Source organism: Hemicordylus capensis, chromosome 5 (assembly GCF_027244095.1).
Source record: "Hemicordylus capensis ecotype Gifberg chromosome 5, rHemCap1.1.pri, whole genome shotgun sequence".
NCBI classification, from domain to species: Eukaryota; Metazoa; Chordata; class Lepidosauria; order Squamata; family Cordylidae; genus Hemicordylus; species Hemicordylus capensis.
Window position 1 is genome coordinate 242,831,153 of NC_069661.1, and position 18,064 is coordinate 242,849,216.

The 18,064-nt window shown below is 44.3% G+C and overlaps 1 protein-coding gene across 7 annotated transcripts in view; it reads right to left on the reverse strand.

Moving 5' to 3' along the window:
* Positions 1–18,064, reverse strand: part of LOC128328017 (1-phosphatidylinositol 4,5-bisphosphate phosphodiesterase zeta-1-like) — an 81,819-nt gene that overhangs the window by 16,895 nt on the left and 46,860 nt on the right. For all 7 annotated transcript variants that reach the window (XM_053257526.1, XM_053257522.1, XM_053257520.1 and 4 more), the window contains 2 exons: positions 14,308–14,464; positions 10,200–10,316 (listed from right to left, as the gene is read on the reverse strand). In XM_053257526.1, the coding sequence (XP_053113501.1) occupies positions 10,200–10,316; positions 14,308–14,464 (274 nt within the window). The remainder of the gene's footprint in view (positions 1–10,199; positions 10,317–14,307; positions 14,465–18,064) is intronic.

An 18,064-nucleotide genomic window follows, 5' to 3' on the forward strand; every position in this document is an offset into this window, starting at 1 on the left:
ACATCCTAGAAAAATTTCTGCATGAAATATTCCAGGACTCTTTGGGCAGGTTCACACATAATGGAGGCACCTGAGGTTCCGCCAACCAGTGGTTGCTCATGAGCACATGCAAAAGCCACTATGTCCAACCTGGATAAGTCAGTTTATCATGAAGCACTTCCTTCTGGTAATGCAACATCTGTAACCAACTTCAAATTTAGGTCACAGATGCTGGGTTGCCAAAGGGAAGTGCTGCGGGATAAGCCAACAGTTCTGGGTTTGGACTCACCCAGGTGGCTCATGTGGGGAGAACACACTCATGGGGAACCAGTGGTTGGCAAAATCTGGTTGCCACTGAGGTGTTCCTGTGTGTCCCTACAGCTGTAGCAAATTTGGTTCAAATTGGTTAATTTGCAGTTAAGGCACAAGTTGCGCCTCACAATTTTATGTGTCTGCCATCTTGAATTGGTGTGGGTGACCTCATCACAAACTATGCCATTGAGGTGTCCCTGTGTGTCATCCACTGCAACTATACCCAATTTGGTTTAAATCGGTTAGACAATCCACAAATTAGCCTGCTTGCACCTCAGATGTCCACACGGCCGCCATTTTGAATTTGAGTGGATGACATCATCAAACACCACACCATTAGGGCATCCCTATGTGTCCCTACCGCTGTAGTAAATTTGGTTCAAATCGGTTAGGTGGTTCACAAGTTAGCTCATTTGCACCTCAAAAGTTTAAGTGTCCACCATCTTGAATCGATGTGGATGACATCATCAGAAACTATGCCGTTGAGATGTCCCTGTGTGTCACTCACTGCAACAGTACCTAATTGGTTTAAAATGGTTAGACAGTCCACAAATTAGCTTGCTTGCACCTCAGATGTTCATGCGACTGCCATCTTGAATTGGATTGGATGGCATCATCACACACCATGCCATTTGGGCATCCCTATGTGTCCCTACAGCTGTAGCAAATTTGGTTCAAATCAGTTAGGCAGTTCACAAGTTAGCCCACTTGCGCCTCAAAAGTTTATTCATCCGCCATCTTGGATTGGGGTGGATGACATCATCACAAACTATGCTGTTGAGGTGTCCCTATGTGTCCCTACAACTGTACCCGATTTGGTTCATATTGGTCCAGGCATTGTGAAGTTGATGGGGGAGACACACAGACACACACACACACAGAATGCTGGGTGATCTCGTGAGCCTACTGGAAAGTAGGCTAAAAAAATCATGTCAAACCTAATTTGGTCTTGAGTCCAGGAAAGTATGTTAGCTACAGGGCAGTCTGAAATGTGCATCATAAAATTTAGATTTAGATTGTCTTTACAGTCAAACATTTAAGGGGATGCTGCATATGGCTAGAACACCAATTCTTAATCCCCCTGTGATTCCCTTTACACAATCATGAATCGAGTTGACTGTTTCTCTTGGTCAACTCAGGCTTCATAGTTTCCTATAAACAGATGTTTACTTCCAGGGGAAAAACAAAAAACCACACACAATCAGAGGATTCCCAAGGGATTTGAGTGTGGGAAAGAAAAAGTTCACATCCCCTTTCAAAGCTGACCCTAGAAACCATATGCATGGATGGATTACAGTGGTGCTTTATTTTCATGCTGTGGCTGTTGTTGTTGCTATCTTCCAATGCAAAACTTGGACTCAGGAATGAGAAAACAGAGGCATTTTGATTGTGGCTCTAGTTTTATAGTGGGGGGGGGGGGGCAAGGCCTTACAGGAATTTCTTTTCTTTTCTTTTTTTTACAATAGCCAATGGCTGACATCCAGGCTAACAAAGAGCAATACTATGTAAGACATGCTGGTGCTGCTGATAGGTTTGACTAATGCAGTACTGGCACTCATGGGAGGAGGACAATTTTGAGAAGCTCCCCTTCCCCCTGAGGTACTCTGTGCCACTCAAAAATATGTCTCTGAGGGTTGTGTAGCCCTCAAGGACATACTTTCAGATGGCACAGTGCTTCCAGAAGAAGGGGAGATTAGCTAAAATTGCCCACATGGACCTGCACTGCAGAAGCTGGAAAGAAGCCACTGTACATGTGCTTCTTTTGGCTGCGCACACACAGCGTTAGTCAGGATGCTGGTCACAGTTCTGGGCACAGGATTTTAAGAAGGACATTGATGAACTGGAACAAGTTCAGAAGAGGGCAGCAAAGGTGCTTAGGAATCTGGAAACCAGGTAGTATGAAGAGAGGTTGAAGGAGCTGGGTATGTACAGTCTAGAAAGAGAAGACCAAGGGGATAGATAATAACCATCTTCAAATATCTGAAGGACTGCCACATAGGAAAAGGAGCAGAATTGTTCTCTGTTGCTCCTGAGGGCAGGACTAGAACCAATGGGTTGAAATTACAAGGAAGCAGATTCAGGCTAGAGATTGGGAGGAATTTCTGAACTGTAAGAGCTGTTAAACAGTGGATCAGTTTGCCTCTTGCAGTAGGAACATAGGAAACTGCCATATACTGAGTCAGACCATTGGTCTATTTTGCTCAGTATTGTCTTCACAGACTGGCAGCGGCTTCTCCAAGGTTGCAGGCAGGAATCTCTCTCAGCCCTATCTTGGAGAAGCCAGGGAAGGAACTTGAAACCTTCTGCTCTTCCCAGAGCGGCTTCATCCCCTGAGGGGAATATCTTGCAGTGCTCACACATCAAGTCTCCCATTCAGATGCCACCAGGGCAGACCCTACTTAGTTATGGGGACAAGTCTTGCTTGCTACCACAAGATCAGCTCTCCTTCACTACAGGTTTTCAAAGAGAAGCTGGACAGGGATGCTGTCAGGAATGCTGTAGCAGATTCCTGCGGTGAGCAGGAGATTGGACTAGAAAACCTCCAAGGTCTCTCCCATCTCTTAAATTTTATGATTCAGTTCCCCCCCCCCTCATTACACGCACACACACACACCCGATTCTAATATCAAATCTCTCATATCATGTCAAGCATCAGAAATATAGCTAAAATGAAGGAGGGATGCAGTGGGGGGGGATTATGGAGATTATGAAGATGTGGAAGAGCAATTCTAAATATTTTCTTGTTGGTATATGGGTCACAGAACCAGGCCTTAAGCCAGATCGTGGTAACACCAGCAGGTATTCCATTGCTGCAGTTTATTTGACTGAGTTAGGATGTACTGGGAAACCAGAGGGCCCTTCATCTCCAGTTTTTGAAGCTGCACATCCACAAACTGGATTAAGGGCGAAAAGGGACCTTTAATCAGAGCGAAATTTTGCCACCCTTCATTCCGGTTTGGCAGGGCCAGCATTACATCTGAATGCTGGCGCGGCTGTTAGACTTGTCCCAAACCAGGATTGAGGGAGGAAGCTCCTTCCTCGCTCCAACTGCTATTGGCTGTGCGGGCTATCCTTCTGTCAAGAAGGAAGCCTGCACAGCCAGCTCCCCCTACCTCTGCAGTCTTGCTGACTGCAGAGAGGCCTTTCTCCCCAGCAGCCGAACACAGCTGAGAGAGCCAGGGGAGGGGCACGGAACCGCGGGTCCATTGGGTCACCGCTACGTCTGAACCCAGCCTTTGTGTACTTTCTATTTTTCTTTGAATACTTCTCAGTGTGGTCACTAGGCCTGTGCTTCAGTAGCACCAAAGCCAAATAATGTGCACCCTTGTGCCAATACCGCTTGGAGGCAGCTACTCACAGTGTGGCTATCTCCATGAAGTACTCTGCACTTCCACTGAGGGAAGGCTCCTTCACAGAAAGCCAAACCCAGTACCACCCCAGCAACAGTTGGGATGGTGTGCAGGGCATGGCGAGAGAGGTGTAATTGGAGAACTGGGAGGGTAGTCACAGCAGTGGGCCTGGCTTCCCATAAAGGAGACCCACAACTACCAGAAGTGCACAGTACTGCATGGAGACCGCTGCACTGCAAGCTTCAACACCACCAGGTCTAGTGATTACCAAGAAGAACTGGCATGAAGTGCACATTATCTGGCTTCAGTGCCATTGAAGCACAGGCCACATATGGAATTGTGCAACCCAGGGGCGGGCCCATGGACCCACTGGGCGAATGGGTTCAAAAAACCCAGGCCACCGCCCCTTAGGGGCCATACCTCGCAGCCCCACACACTCCCCCACGCCTGACGTCAGGTGTGTCTGACATCAGATGCGGGAGGGTGATTTCACTCCCAAACGGGGCCGCGTGGTCCCATTTGGGAGCAAAATTGGCTTGGAGTGATACTCCCTGCCTTTAAAAGGCAGGGAGGGTCCCTCCGGCCCATGTTGCCAATGCAGTGTGGGCCAATCTTACTCCCAAACGGAACTGTGTGGCCCTGTTTGGGAGCTAAACTACGCCCCCACATACAGGTGAAACTTGGAAAATTAGAATATTGTGCAAACGTCCATTAATTTCAGTAATGCAAATTAAAACGTGAAACTGATATATGAGACAGACGCATTACATGCAAAGCGAGATAAGTCAAGCCTTAATTTGTTATAATTGTGATGATCATGGCGTACAGCTCATGAAAACCCCAAATCCACAATCCCAGAAAATTAGAATATTACATGGAACCAAGAAGACAAGGATTGTAGAATAGAACAATATCGGACCTCCGAAAAGTATACAGTGTACTGTGCTTGATTGGCCAGCAAACTCTCCTGACCTGACCCCATAGAGAATCTATGGGGCATTGCCAAGAGAAGGATGAGAGACATGAGACCAAACAATGCAGAATTGCTGAAGGCCGCTAATGAAGCATCCTGGTCTTCCATAATACCTCATCAGTGCCACAGGCTGATAGCATCCATGTCACGCCGCATTGAGGCAGTAATTGCTGCAAAAGGGGCCCAAAGCAAGTACTGAATACATATGCATGCTTATACTTTTCAGAGGTCCGATATTGTTCTATTCTACAATCCTTGTCTTCTTGGTTCCATGTAATATTCTAATTTTCTGGGATTGTGGATTTGGGGTTTTCATGAGCTGTACGCCATGATTATCACAATTATAACAAATTAAGGCTTGACTTATCTCGCTTTGCATGTAATGCGTCTGTCTCATATATCAGTTTCACCTTTTAATTTGCATTACTGAAATTAATGGACTTTTGCATGATATTCTAATTTTCCGAGTTTCACCTGTATGACATCAGACACGGGAGCGTGGCTAGACACTCCCTGCGTCTGATGTCAGATGGAGGGGGTGGGACTAAGGGGCCGCGGCGGCTGAACCGGGGCCACTGCTGGCCTCCCTCCTCCCTGGTGCAACCCTTTCTAGCACAGACTAGAAAGGTGCTTGACACAGGTCCTGGAGTGCACACACACTTCACCCGGGATATTGTGCCTTCCAAACCGGATTCTTTCTTGATTGTTACTGAAGTTTCTATATATAGGGCCAGCAGATATAATGAGGGCTCCCTGTTAATAGTGATTAACCAACTGGGAGCAAGCCTCAAGGATGTTTGCTCTCTCACCCATCCCTAGAATGAGTTTCTCCCTTAATTGCAGTAAAGTGGTTCTGTGATACTAGCTACAGTTAAGGTTAACCTGGGTTTCTATTTAACTAGGATTGGAAACTGTTGTTAAGTAGGCCTCAGGTCTGGGGTTAAAAGAGATGCTTAATTCCAATGCTTTTTAACTCTTCAGTTGCAACTGGGGAGGTGGAGAATTTGCTCCATGGAGAATATAGCCTGGAGGGTGGGAATGCATGTCCTCAAGAGAAGACTTCTTTCTCAATTTGTTAACCATGGTAACAGGGAGTTAGTGAGGTGCTTCACATGAGCAGTGTGAAGCACCTTGCAGTGGTTTGTGGGGAAAGCGGACCCCACAGAAAATCAAACATGTAGCCCTGAGTGGCCGGATCGGTCGCCTACACAACTACCGTCTCCATCATGGGGATGTGGAGATCAGGGGCTGTGAGTGCTTGGGGCATTCTGAGGGGACCCCCGGAAGTGGGGGTCTACGTCGCTGCACACCACGGTGGCACATGAGAAAATAAACGAGGTCAATAGAGTGCTCGCTCCATTAACCTCATTTAAGGGGAGGGGGATTTAGGCAGGCTAGCCACCTTGGAACCAGTGGTTCCGATGAGCACCAGCAAGCGGGCTAGGCTCCCTTAGCCCGCTTTCTGGTGATCGTCAGAGTAGCCTTAGTGTATTGCCTGCACTGACCCTACTACAGTGACAGGACTTATATGGTAGGAAAAGCAATGCTGTTTTTTTCTTCATGTATGAGGGATCAGTTGCATTAAGATGAGAGTAGTGGTTCTGTTACACTCCAGAATGTTTTTGTGTAGTACCCCCTGTATGCTCATTCCCATATGTAAGACTGTGCAACTAATTTTTAGATAGGGCTGTGTAGAAATGGCTTCCGCAACTACAACACCCCAGTAGTGCACTGGAGGGGCAGGGTATAAATGTTTTAAACAAACAAACTGCTGGCAAAGAAATGGAGTAGCATTTGCTGATTTCCATGGAGTGACAGCGATGCTCTTCTCGGTGGCTGGTGGCCATCATTCCTCCCCACAATTCCCTCCAGAACAAGACTACATGGTTATGGAACTTCATTGTAAGGGAAACTGTGGGAGAAAAATGGTGGTCACCAGCTTCCAAGAGGAGTGTTACCACCAAAAGCCTCAACCACCATTTTTAATTCACATTTACCTTCAAAATGATAATACACAATGATGCAGTGTGTTTAAGAGGGGAATGGTTTGCAGGGGGAGAGATGGTGGCTGCCAACTGGAAGGAAGAGCACCACCACCACCATGGGATTTCCCAGACAGCAAATTTACTTCAAAGTTCCCTGGGAGTGGTGGGTGGGTGTTCACACATTGTGGGCGCTGTACCTCCAACTCCCTGCAAGGTATCGGGGAGCACTCCATACATGATTCAGGTTTTTCCCTGCTCATTGGAGCTTAGCCAGAATTATCCCCATGATAAAATGTTAACACTTTCTATGGCGGCTTTTTGGGATACTTCAAAGTAACCCAACATTTCTTCTGAAATGTATGGAGGGGGCATAATAACAGAGCAGACATTTTTTTCTTTGTATTTTTAAAATTTTTTGCTGGGTGATCAAGTGGAACACCAGCAAGACCGCTGTCTTTCCTGAATCTGTGGTCTTTCACAAGATCACTGACAGGGGAGGGGGTGTGGAGAGAAAGAAAAAAGGATCACCATGCCCGCCTCCTTGCTTCTCCACCTGCCTGGCGGGCTTGGCTTGTTCTCCCCACCTCCTCTGCAGCTGCTTTCCGGCCAGCAGGACAGACGGGGCCAGAAGGGAGGGAAGCTGCGAGCTGGGTGATCTTGAGGAAGGCCCCCTAAAAACAAGTTTGATAGCTAGATAGATATGAAATTTTTTTTATTAACTGAAAAAAAGTTTTTAGAAGCGCACACCATGTATGCGCAGTGGGGTGTGTGTGTGTGTGGCATTCCACCTACTCTAGAAAGCCATTGGCCAGAGAAAGACCTAGGAAAAAGCAGTATGAACGGTCCATGGGAAAAATCTGAAAGTAACAGAGAGGACACAGCATCAAAGCAGCCCTATACGAATACCTACAGAATAGTTATTATTTCAGCTTCAGGCTGAGGCTTCTATGCGACTAATGATTAGTCGTGTAATCCTGCAATTAAGCCTGCCATCTGGGAAATCCCCAGGATACACACTGCTGCCACCACAATTTTATTATTTTATTTTATTTATTTCCAACCCCTACAGCAAATGGCTGCTTGACGCCATTTACAGTAAAAGAATAAAAGCACAACATCCACAATAAAAGAATAAACAATAAAACATGATAAATCACTGTAAAATGCAATAAAAGAGTGAACAAAAAAAAAGCAGAACTATGAAACAGATGGCAATTGTGAGTTCTGGGCATGGTTTTATTCTCAACCTCCCCCCATCCTTCCCTCAAAACTGAAGGTGAAAGTTCTTCAAGGAAAGCAAAAGTAACTAACTTCCCAGTAACCAATGAGGGAGCTGGATTTTGAACGGGAATCTGTAAAGAATCTGCTACTAAGAGAGAAGACCAACATTCCAAGGTGGATGGAAGAGGGAACAAAAGTTCCAAAGCCGCTGAGAGGAATGAAGGGCTGTGAAGTTGTTTAACAATCTCGCAATTGACTATGAGTTATTGTTAGCATATTTAATGTTTTATTGATCAATAAGACCCTAGGGCTGTTCTTCTCATGACCATCAATTTCAGGGTAGGAGGCAGTAAACCCAAATATTAAAGCTCTTGTGGAGCCACAGGAATTCCTCCAACACAGGTTTTGTTGTTGTTGTTCTTAACAGATTAGGAGGACCTCTTGGGCGCCTCCAACTCTAGTTCTGCGGCGCCAGCATTACAACCAGAAACTGGCACTGCAGTTTTGGCCTCATCGATCTGGAGTTGAGGGAAGAGGCTCCTCCCTCACTCCAGCCTAACTGGCTGTGTGGACTGTCCTTCTGTAAAGAAGGAAGCCTGCGCAGCCAGATCCCCCACCTCTCTGCAGTCTCACTGAATGCAGAGAAGTAGTTCTTCTGCATGTCCGAGAGGATGGGAAAGCGGAGGGAAGGGGGTGCATGACGGTTCCATGTTACAGCTGAAAGTGGCCTATGTAATATGAACTGAAAACAAGCTTTGTTGGGTGCACAAGCACAGCATTAGTCAGAATGTTGGCCAGTTACAAGTAACCTCTGGGAAAGATATTGTGAGCACAGGAGATCCTTGTGTACACTTGAATTTGCATGCGTGCAAGAAGCCCAGGTATTGATCTGTTTGATTACAAACATTTGGGGTAGGGGGGTATAAATCAATTACAAAGCATATTTTTGATCATGTAATTTTTGTAACAAAATTCTAGATACTTTTACTTTTCATTTAATATCGAATTGCTCTCATCATTATTTAGCATCGCTCCTGTTATGCGGAATGGGTTTTGCATTCCCATTCCACTAGTGTTAAGGCAATATCTCAAAAAGCATTTCGAATTTCATAATCTTTTCTGTTGGCTTTTGTGTGTGTGTCAAGAAATGTAATATAGACAATAACAGTTTGTTTAAATAATCATCTTGAATCTTCCTCTTGTACATAAATCAGTGCTTTCCAACTTTACTTCATAAATAAAAGAGTTGTATGGCTGTACTAAGCTAGTTGTTTCCACAAGTACACTGCAGTTGCATGTGGGTGGCATACTAATGTTTCCTGAGTATAAGGTTCCCCTGTATCAGTTTCATTGCTTCAGAAGGGTTATCTTTCAAGAGCATATTACTACAAAAAACCTGTATTTTGATGTTATTATTCAGTCATCCCATTTTCCTCATAATGCTACTATGCTACTGTTTTTATGTTTATGGACTCAATACCTATACCTAGATACTGGGTCTCAGGTATCTGTAATCTGTCTTAGCATCAGTACATCTTTAGCATAACAGTATGTGATTGCTCTACAATGTTTTGTTAAGAGTGCTTATTGATACATCCCACCCCACGGGTAAATTTAGTTTTTTTATCAGACTGTTGAGCACAAATACAGAATTAATAGGAAATAAAAATGAGACTGTATATGATAAAACATGGAAAGCAAGGAAATGTTAAATGCAGAGGTGTTAGCCAGTCAGGTCTTGCATAGGATAGGTCTTATAAGAGAGGCCTTGCATAGATGGTCTGCTGACCATGACTAAAGTTCAGTCCCAGTGAGAAAGCCTCCGTTGGAGCTGAGATTCTGATATGTAGTCATGGGTGCCAAGGCTGTAGCTGTGTGGGAGTATCCCTGTCCTAGGACCAGAGTTTCGACAAACATGTAATCACGTTTTTAAAAGGGCTGTGCATGTTACTTGTTTCAAGCATACTAGTGTGGAATTTAGACAGTTCAGTCAAAGTATAGAGTGAAACCCACTCTTTGCTTTTCATTGTGAAAAATGAAGCAAGGCAAAAGAGGCTGTGCAGAATTCACTGGTGTCAGGACAGAAAAGATCTGCTGGAGCAAAAGCAGGCTTGGCCATTCCTCCCTCCCATGTTCCAAGGGCAGCTGGTTAGGAAATCAGTAAACCTCTACAGGGAAGAACAACTGGGGTTGTAAGGCCAGACACAACACAAGCCCAGTCAATTCAGCAGCAGTTCATAAGTTACAGAAGTACAGTCTACTGTAACAATCTTTTACTGTTCTGAAAACATATTTAACCAAATATAAAGAACCATGCAATCATTACAAGAAGTCATATTGTACCTAAGAAAATGATCATAACTATCTTAAATCACCTACCTATTTGACATCCAACGTTCCAGAATTCTTGAGGATTATAATTGGAAGAGTTCGTTCGCAACCCTTTGGGATATATTCTGGTAATAAATCTGACTGTATGTTGAACAAATTCATTAGCTAGAAAGAGACATTTTCAAACCTAGGTTATTGATACAGGCTTGAAATATATACATACACATGAAGATTCTGATGTGTATTGGTGACAAATTCAATAATACATATCTGTACATTCTTTTGAAATATTTCTTTCCAACTCTTTTACTTTAGGTATTAATATTCTTGTGATGTGCGAAGTTCAAATAATAATCTAAAATCCAAGCATGAATCAGTTACTAAGAGACATTTTCAAATTCATGTCGTTGATAATACTGCTTGCCTTAAGGATGCCTCCTTGCCTTGGGGAGGCTATTATTAGACCTTACTTGAAGAAAAGTAGTACCCAGGTCTCCCAGCTTCAGGAAGTCTCGGAGGAAACAGATTATCTACATCAATTTCAAACTGGCTTCAAGGAGGCTATGGGGTTAGACTGTCTTGATTGGCCTGATCGATGATCTCCAATAGGGTATTGAGGGAGTGTGACTCTGTTGATCCTTTTGGATTTCTCGGCAGCTTTTGATGCCATCAACCATGGTATCTTTCTGGGTACCTGAGGGAGCTGGTATTGGGTGGCACCGTTTTACAGTGGTTCCGTTCCTGCCTCTCTGGCAGATTTCAGATGGTGTCATTTCGAGACTGATGCTCTGCAAAGTGAGAACTAAAGTATGGAGTTCCATAAGATTCCATACTGTCTCCAATGCTTTTTAACATCTACATGAAACCCGTGGGAGAGATCATCAGGAGGTTTGGTGCAGGGTGTTATCAATATGCTGATGACACTCAAATCTATTTCCCCCTATCAACATGATCAGGTAATGATATAACTTCTCTAAATTCCTGCCTGGGGGCAGTCATGGGCTGGATGAGGGAGAAGAAGCTAAAATTGAATCGAAATAAGGTGGAGGTACTGACAGTGGGGAGTCAGAACTTGAGAGATGGTTTAGATCTGCCTGTTCTGGATGGGGTTACACTTCCCCAAGAAGAACATTGCTTGAGAATGCTCCTGGATCCAAAGCTCTCTCTGGTCTCTCAGGCTGAGGCAACAGCCAGCAGCCCTTTTTATCAGCTTTGGCTGATACATCAGCTATACCCATTTCTGGAGGAAAATGACCTTAAAACAGTGGCACATATGCTGGTAACCTCCAGGCTTGACTACTGGCAAGCCTGGAGGCTGCACTCTACATGGGGCTGCCTTTGAATGTAGTTTAGCAATTAAGATTGATGCAGAATGCAGCAGCAAGACTGGACTCTGGGATACCCTGAAGAGACCATATAATGCCGATCTTAAAAGAACTGTACTAGCTGCCATTATGTTTCCAAGCAAAATACGAAGTGCTGGTTATTACCTATAAAGCCCTGAATGGCTCGGGCCCAGGGTATTTAAGAGCGTGTCTCCTTTGTCATGAACCCACCCACCTATTAAGATAACTGGGAGGCTCACAACACAGCATTAAAACAGCGAGTAAAAACACATGAAACACATGAAATCAAAATACTTTTCAAAATACAAAAAAATACACTTTTAAATATACAAAACAATTTAAAAACCTTTTAGAAGTCAGTTTTAAAAATAAAATTTAAAAGGCCTGAGTGAAAAGAGAGGTCTTTGGCATCTAAAAGAACAAAGTGATGCTGCCAAGTGAAGCTTGCTGGGGAGGCTGTTCCATAAACAGGGTGCAACCACCAAAAAGGCCCTCTCCTTAGTAGCTACCCTACCCACCTCACCTCATTTGGCAGGGGCACTTGGAGCAGGGCCTCTGAAGAAGATCTTAAGGTCCAAGTTATTATTATTTCTTTATTATTATTTATTATTTATTCAATTTTATACCGCCCTTCCAGAATGGCTTAGGGCGGTTTACAATTAAAACAAAACCATTAAAATCAGTTAACAATTAAAATAGGAATTATAAAACAGCATAAAACAACAATTAACAATTAAAACATCATAAAACACCAATTAAACAATCAGAACAATTGATTGTCAATCGGAACAATTCAGAACCCTGAAAAACCAGGTTACAATATTAAAACCATTTACAACTACTTAAAAATCCTGGAAGGCCAGGCCAAACAGGGCTCTCCTGAAGGCCAATAAAGAATTCAAATTGTGGATTTCTGCAAGGAGTGCATTCCACAGTCCAGGAGTGGCTACAGAGAAGGCCCGCAATGGTGGTAACTGGAGACAGACCTCTTCAGATGACCTTAATGTGCGGTGGGGATCATGTAGAAGAAGGCGCTCTCTGAGGTAACCTGGACCTAAGCCGTTTAGGGCTTTAAAGGTAATAACCAGCACTTTGCATTTTGCCTGGAAACATATTGGCAGCCAGTGCAACTGTTTCAAAACAGGCATAATATGGTCTCTCCGGGATAACCCAGAGACCAATCTGGTTGCCGCATTTTGAACTAACTGAAGTTTCCAAACTACGTACAAAGGCAACCCCATGTAGAGCACATTGCAGTAGTCAAGCCTGGAGGTTACCAGCTGGTGCACCACTGTTTCGAGGTCGTTGAGACATATGGGGAAAGGCGCTTTCTCAGGAAACCAGGTCCAAAGACATTTAGGGCTTTAAAGGTTAAAGCCAGCACTTTGAATCATCTGGGGAGGTCTGGTTATGGCTAGTATTGGCAAGTTTGATGGCTACTTTGGACCAGGCCTTCTCTGAGGCTGCCCCAGGGCTCTAGAATGCATTCCCAGTTAAAACCAGAGTTTCTCCATCTCTGGCTGTTCTTTAACAGTCTGTTTCCTCAAGCTTTTAATTAATCTTAATTGGTTTTATATCATAAAATTGTTTTAATCCTTTTATCTTGTTTTTATATTTGTTTTATTTTAACTTCTATACACTGCCTAGGGATGCACATGTCAGGCAGTATAGAAATATGATGAATGAATGAATGAATAAAATACAGTATGAATAATGACTGACATTCCAAACTGGCTAACACGTTGCACAGTATAAGTTCAGAGCTGCCCGCACCATTATGGATGCCTAAAACACTTCCTGCACTGTTGCAGAACAGCCCTGCTCGGCTACTACTTAATATTGTGCAGTTATGTTTCACTACATCCATTACTTCCAATTGATATAGCATCACATGACTGCAATTTCACAATTTTATGTAGTAGCAGAACAGTGCTATTTGCACAACAGGCGGTTTTAGACACCCATAGCAGTGTGGATGGTTGGTTCTGAATTGCTTGTGTTATGCCTCATGTCAGCTATCAAAAATTAGATACATTAGTAATGACTCACTTGTCCTATTAATTTCAATGGGACTTCCGCTGAGTAATCGAGGTCAGCTAGTGTGAACATTCAAAGTGAAGACATCCTATTTGCCCCAAACATGTGTTTTAGCCTAACAATGTCCAATTACTCCTGCTAACTGGGCAAAGAGGCACCTTTCAAAGTGATGAGTCTCTTTATATTTAGTGACGGGCAGGTGGGGGGAGCAACTGGCCCTATCCACCCCCAGCACAGCCTCCCTCCAGTGACTGTTGCTGGTGTCTACCATGTATTTCTTTTTAGACTGCTGTGAGCCCTTTGGGGACAGGAAACATCTTCTTGTTATTCAACCACTTTGAGAACTTTTTTTTTTGGTCGAAAAGTGGTATATAAATAAATGCCAAACTAGTTAGAGGGAATGCAAGGTGAATAGAAATAATTGGCATGACAGATAACTACTAGTTGGTGCTGCATTTGAACCCAGGACACACTAGTCAGTGGGGAAACACTACAGTTACTGTAATAAAAGTAATGGCAAGCCTCCATTTATTTACTTTCCTCTTCTCATACTTTTTTTGCTTGGGCAAAATGTAGCTTACGGCTAATTAATACAAAACTTTTAGCTACCGTACAGTACTCATGGTGACTGCTGAATCTCTGCTTGAAGCATTTCACCGCCCGCTGCCAGCCTGTGACAAGCTGCCTGATAAAGTTTATTGACAGTTTTGATGGCTTAAGCAAGGGAAAATAGCAACATTATAAAGCTTTATGTCTTAACTTTAGGAAATTACCTAGCTGTTTTGTCAGCTTTCGGGCTCTTCCCTCCCCAATTGAATTGTTTTCATAAAAAACCTGCTTCTCTCTTGAGTCTTCAAAGCTTACAAACTTTCGAGTTTTGGTATAAATCACAAGTTCTGACAGTGGCAGGGCAAGCTTTATTTTCTTAATCTATAAATAACATGAGAAACAACAGAAGGTTTTGCTTAATGTTTTCAAAATACGTTCAAAATATTTATCAGTAGCTGAAAATAGTATCAAGTAATTTCTGCTGAAAGAGCATGTGTGGGGAAGTCTTGTAAATATCTATGTATGGGGCCATGATGACACTCCATGACTAAACTATACAATAGGGGTGTGCAATTCGGGTTTTCGGTGATTCGATTCGGGACCCGAACCGAATCACCCCCGTTCTGTCCTGTGCCCGAATCTGGGCTACCCGAATCACCCCTGATTTGGTTCGGATTCTGATTAAATCCGAATCGATTCGGGTAAGAAAAACGGGTCCCAGGGGCAAAATAGTGGGGTGTGGTGGTAGTGCCCAATGGGTGGAGGCTACCACCCAAATTTCAGGGGAATTGGGCAAAGGGCTGATTTTGGGGAAATTTTTGAAGTTTTAGTGTCTTTGGGGCAGATCGGGGGCATAGCGTGGGATCTGGGCAAAAAGAGTGGGGTGGGGTGGTAGTGCCTAATGGGTGGAGGCTACCACCCCAATTTCAGAGTGATTGGGCAGAGGGCTGATTTTTGGAGAATTGTTGAAGTTTACGTGTCTTTAAGGTTTTTCCCCACAGAGAAGCATTGAGGTGTCAGCAAATGTTTAGCTTCACGCGGGGGGCAAAGGGGTGGCCTAGAGCAGTGTGGGGTTGGTGGTAGTGCCAGGTAGGGTCAAGGAAGCTACCTGAATTTTTTCAAAGGATTTGGGCAGAGGGCTGATTTTTGGGGAATTGTTAAAGTTTACGCGTCTTTAAGCTTTTTCCTCATAGGGTATACATGGAGCTTTCAGCAGCTTCATAACTGCACTTGGGGGGTGCTGGGGTGGCCCAGAGCAGCCGCGTACACTTCAACAATCCCCCCAAAATCAGCCCTCTGCCCAATCACTCTGAAATTGGGGTGGTAGCCTCCACCCATTAGGCACTACCACCCCACCCCACTCTTTTTGCCCAGATCCCACGCTATGCCCCCGATCTGCCCCAAAGACACTAAAAATTCAAAAATTCCCCCCAAATCAGCCCTTTGCCCAATTCCCCTGAAATTTGGGTGGTAGTCTCCACCAATTGGGCACTACCACCCCACCCCACTATTTTGCCCCTGGGACCCAAAATTCGAGCTGACGACACATCAGACCTTTTTGCATTCAAATCAATGGATGCAAAACGGCGGGAAATTCAAAGAGACGTCATCCCGAATCACCTGAATTTTTCGGGCACAAATCAGGGGTGATTTGGCTCGGCCCCGAAAAATATCGGGGGACATCAGGGGTGATTTGGTTTGGACCCGAATCACCTGAAATTGCTCGTTTCGGGCACAGATCGATCTGTGCCCGAAATTTTTTGCACATCCCTACTATACAATGTGGACTATAAAGGTTTAGTGCCAGATGCAGCGAGAAAAGCAGATCAGTGAGAATCTCAGATGTCGCATAGTGGTTAAAAACATGAGCCAGGCAACAAGAAATCTAATTCAAATTTCAAACATTGTGATTTGTGGTCTTAGGCCAGCACTCTTTCTTTCAATTATACTGGCCAACCTTACAAGGTTTTCGGGAGGATTACTGAAATAGCACACGTAGAACCCTTAGGAAAAGCTGAGATTTAAATGAAATCTAACCCTCATGATTGTGAACAAAAACAATCCTTAATACATTGGTCAGTATTCAGAGCCTTGCACGTGTGACATTTCTCTTCTGTAAAAGGCAGAATTCAGTGTAAACATTGAGGAAGCCCTGCTGGAGAACTGGATGGACTGGATTACATCCTAACTAAACCTGTGCCCGTGCAACCCAAAAGGCACATGTGCAGCAAGTATGCCTCTGCTTCTGAAGCACAGGAACCTGTGTACAGTGGTGGTGGGGGGAGATTTTTGCCAATCCCCCTTTCCCTAGAACAGCGGTACACAATTCAAATTCCAGTGGGCCAGAAACAACCATGATTTGATATTTGGAGGGGGCAAGGTCAATTTTTAGTTTATTATTATAGGAAAATTATTAAAATAAGTGTTAATTAAAGCAATTACTAGTTCCTTGTGGGTCTTTCCTCCCCCCCCCCCCGGCCCTACAATTTTAACCAAGAATAGTGGCCAGAAAATAAGCCCTGTCCCTGCTCAGTCAGTGGGGCACTTGACTGTTGCAGCCCCACACAAATGCCTCGTGGCTCCTGCTGTTGCTAGCTACCTGCAGGTCAGCAAAATCGCCCCCGTGGGCCGGATCTAGACCCAGGGCCTTATGTTGTACAGGGCTGCCCTAGAACCTCTCCATGTGACCTAGAAGTAGGTCCTTGAGAATCACATAGCTCTCAGGGATCAACTTCCAAGGAGAACTTCTGGAAGGAAGAGAGAGGGGCAAAAATTGATCCCCATGTGTGAGCCCCCTCATGGCAGAAGCAGGGATAGTATTGCTGCTGTGTGCATGCCTTTTTTTGACTCTCTATGTGCAGGTTTAGTCAGGATGTTAGCCACAGTATTAAAAAAAACATATAGGTATAGCAAATGTAAAATAGGAAAGGAGAAGCAAACACAACATTAACAGATAACTGGCTAATCTTCCACTGTGGAAAGATTCAGAGGCTATAGCAAATAGTAAGCTGAGCTTAAGTAAACATTTTGTCACCGGTTATATCCTATCCTTCCTCTAAATATTAAAGGGTAGCATACATGAGGCTATCTCATTTTATTTTCAAAAGTATCCTGTAGGATAAGTGCCATGGCTCAGGAGTCTGTCAGAGAGGGGTTCCAAAGACTCTGAGGACTGGGTTCTTCAGCCATCACAGAAGGAAGTCAACAAAGTGTCCATGCCATTAGGAACTTCTATTGAAGTGCCCCAGAGGACACTGAAGAATTCCACAAGACAGTCTCTACTTCTGAGTAGGCAACTCCACCTTCATTCTCTGATGACTCTTCTCCAGACCCGCCCACAGACAGGAGGAAACTCTTCTACCAGGGAATACAGGGGATGTTCTAGCTGTATGAGATCACACGCCTGAGTGAAAGAGCACAGCCTCTTGAAATAAGTCCAGGCTTTCCCTCCAAGGAGCTGAGGCCTTACACATACATTAAGTAGTCCACTGCAGGACTACTTAAAGCCCCAGCTGGATCCAGACCAGTGCTGGAACAATGTTCCAAGCTCCCTGTTTGCCAGTGTGTTTTGTATTTGGCCTGTTTGTGCATCCAGCTCTACAGTGAGCTATCAGTGCTTCTGACCAGTTGGTGCCTGACCTGTACCCTTGCCATGAGTAGCCAGAATGCTCCTGTGGGCCCAACCCTGAAATAGAAAAGAAGGCGAGGCTGAGAAAATGTGATGTGTCCAAGACCACCTTGTGGAACTTCATGGATGAGCAGGGATATGAATCTAGGTCTCCCTAGTCCAAATTTCACACTTTACCCACTGCAGCTCCAAAAGAATGGCACTATTTCAGAGTGTATTAATGTGATCACTTGCTCCATTGCTCAATAGGTACTGATAGTATTGCTACTCAGCACTAACCTTTGGTTTCTTGTAGCTTAGGACTGGGCACCACCATTCAAGAAGGATACTGGCAAATTTAAAAAGGATTCATA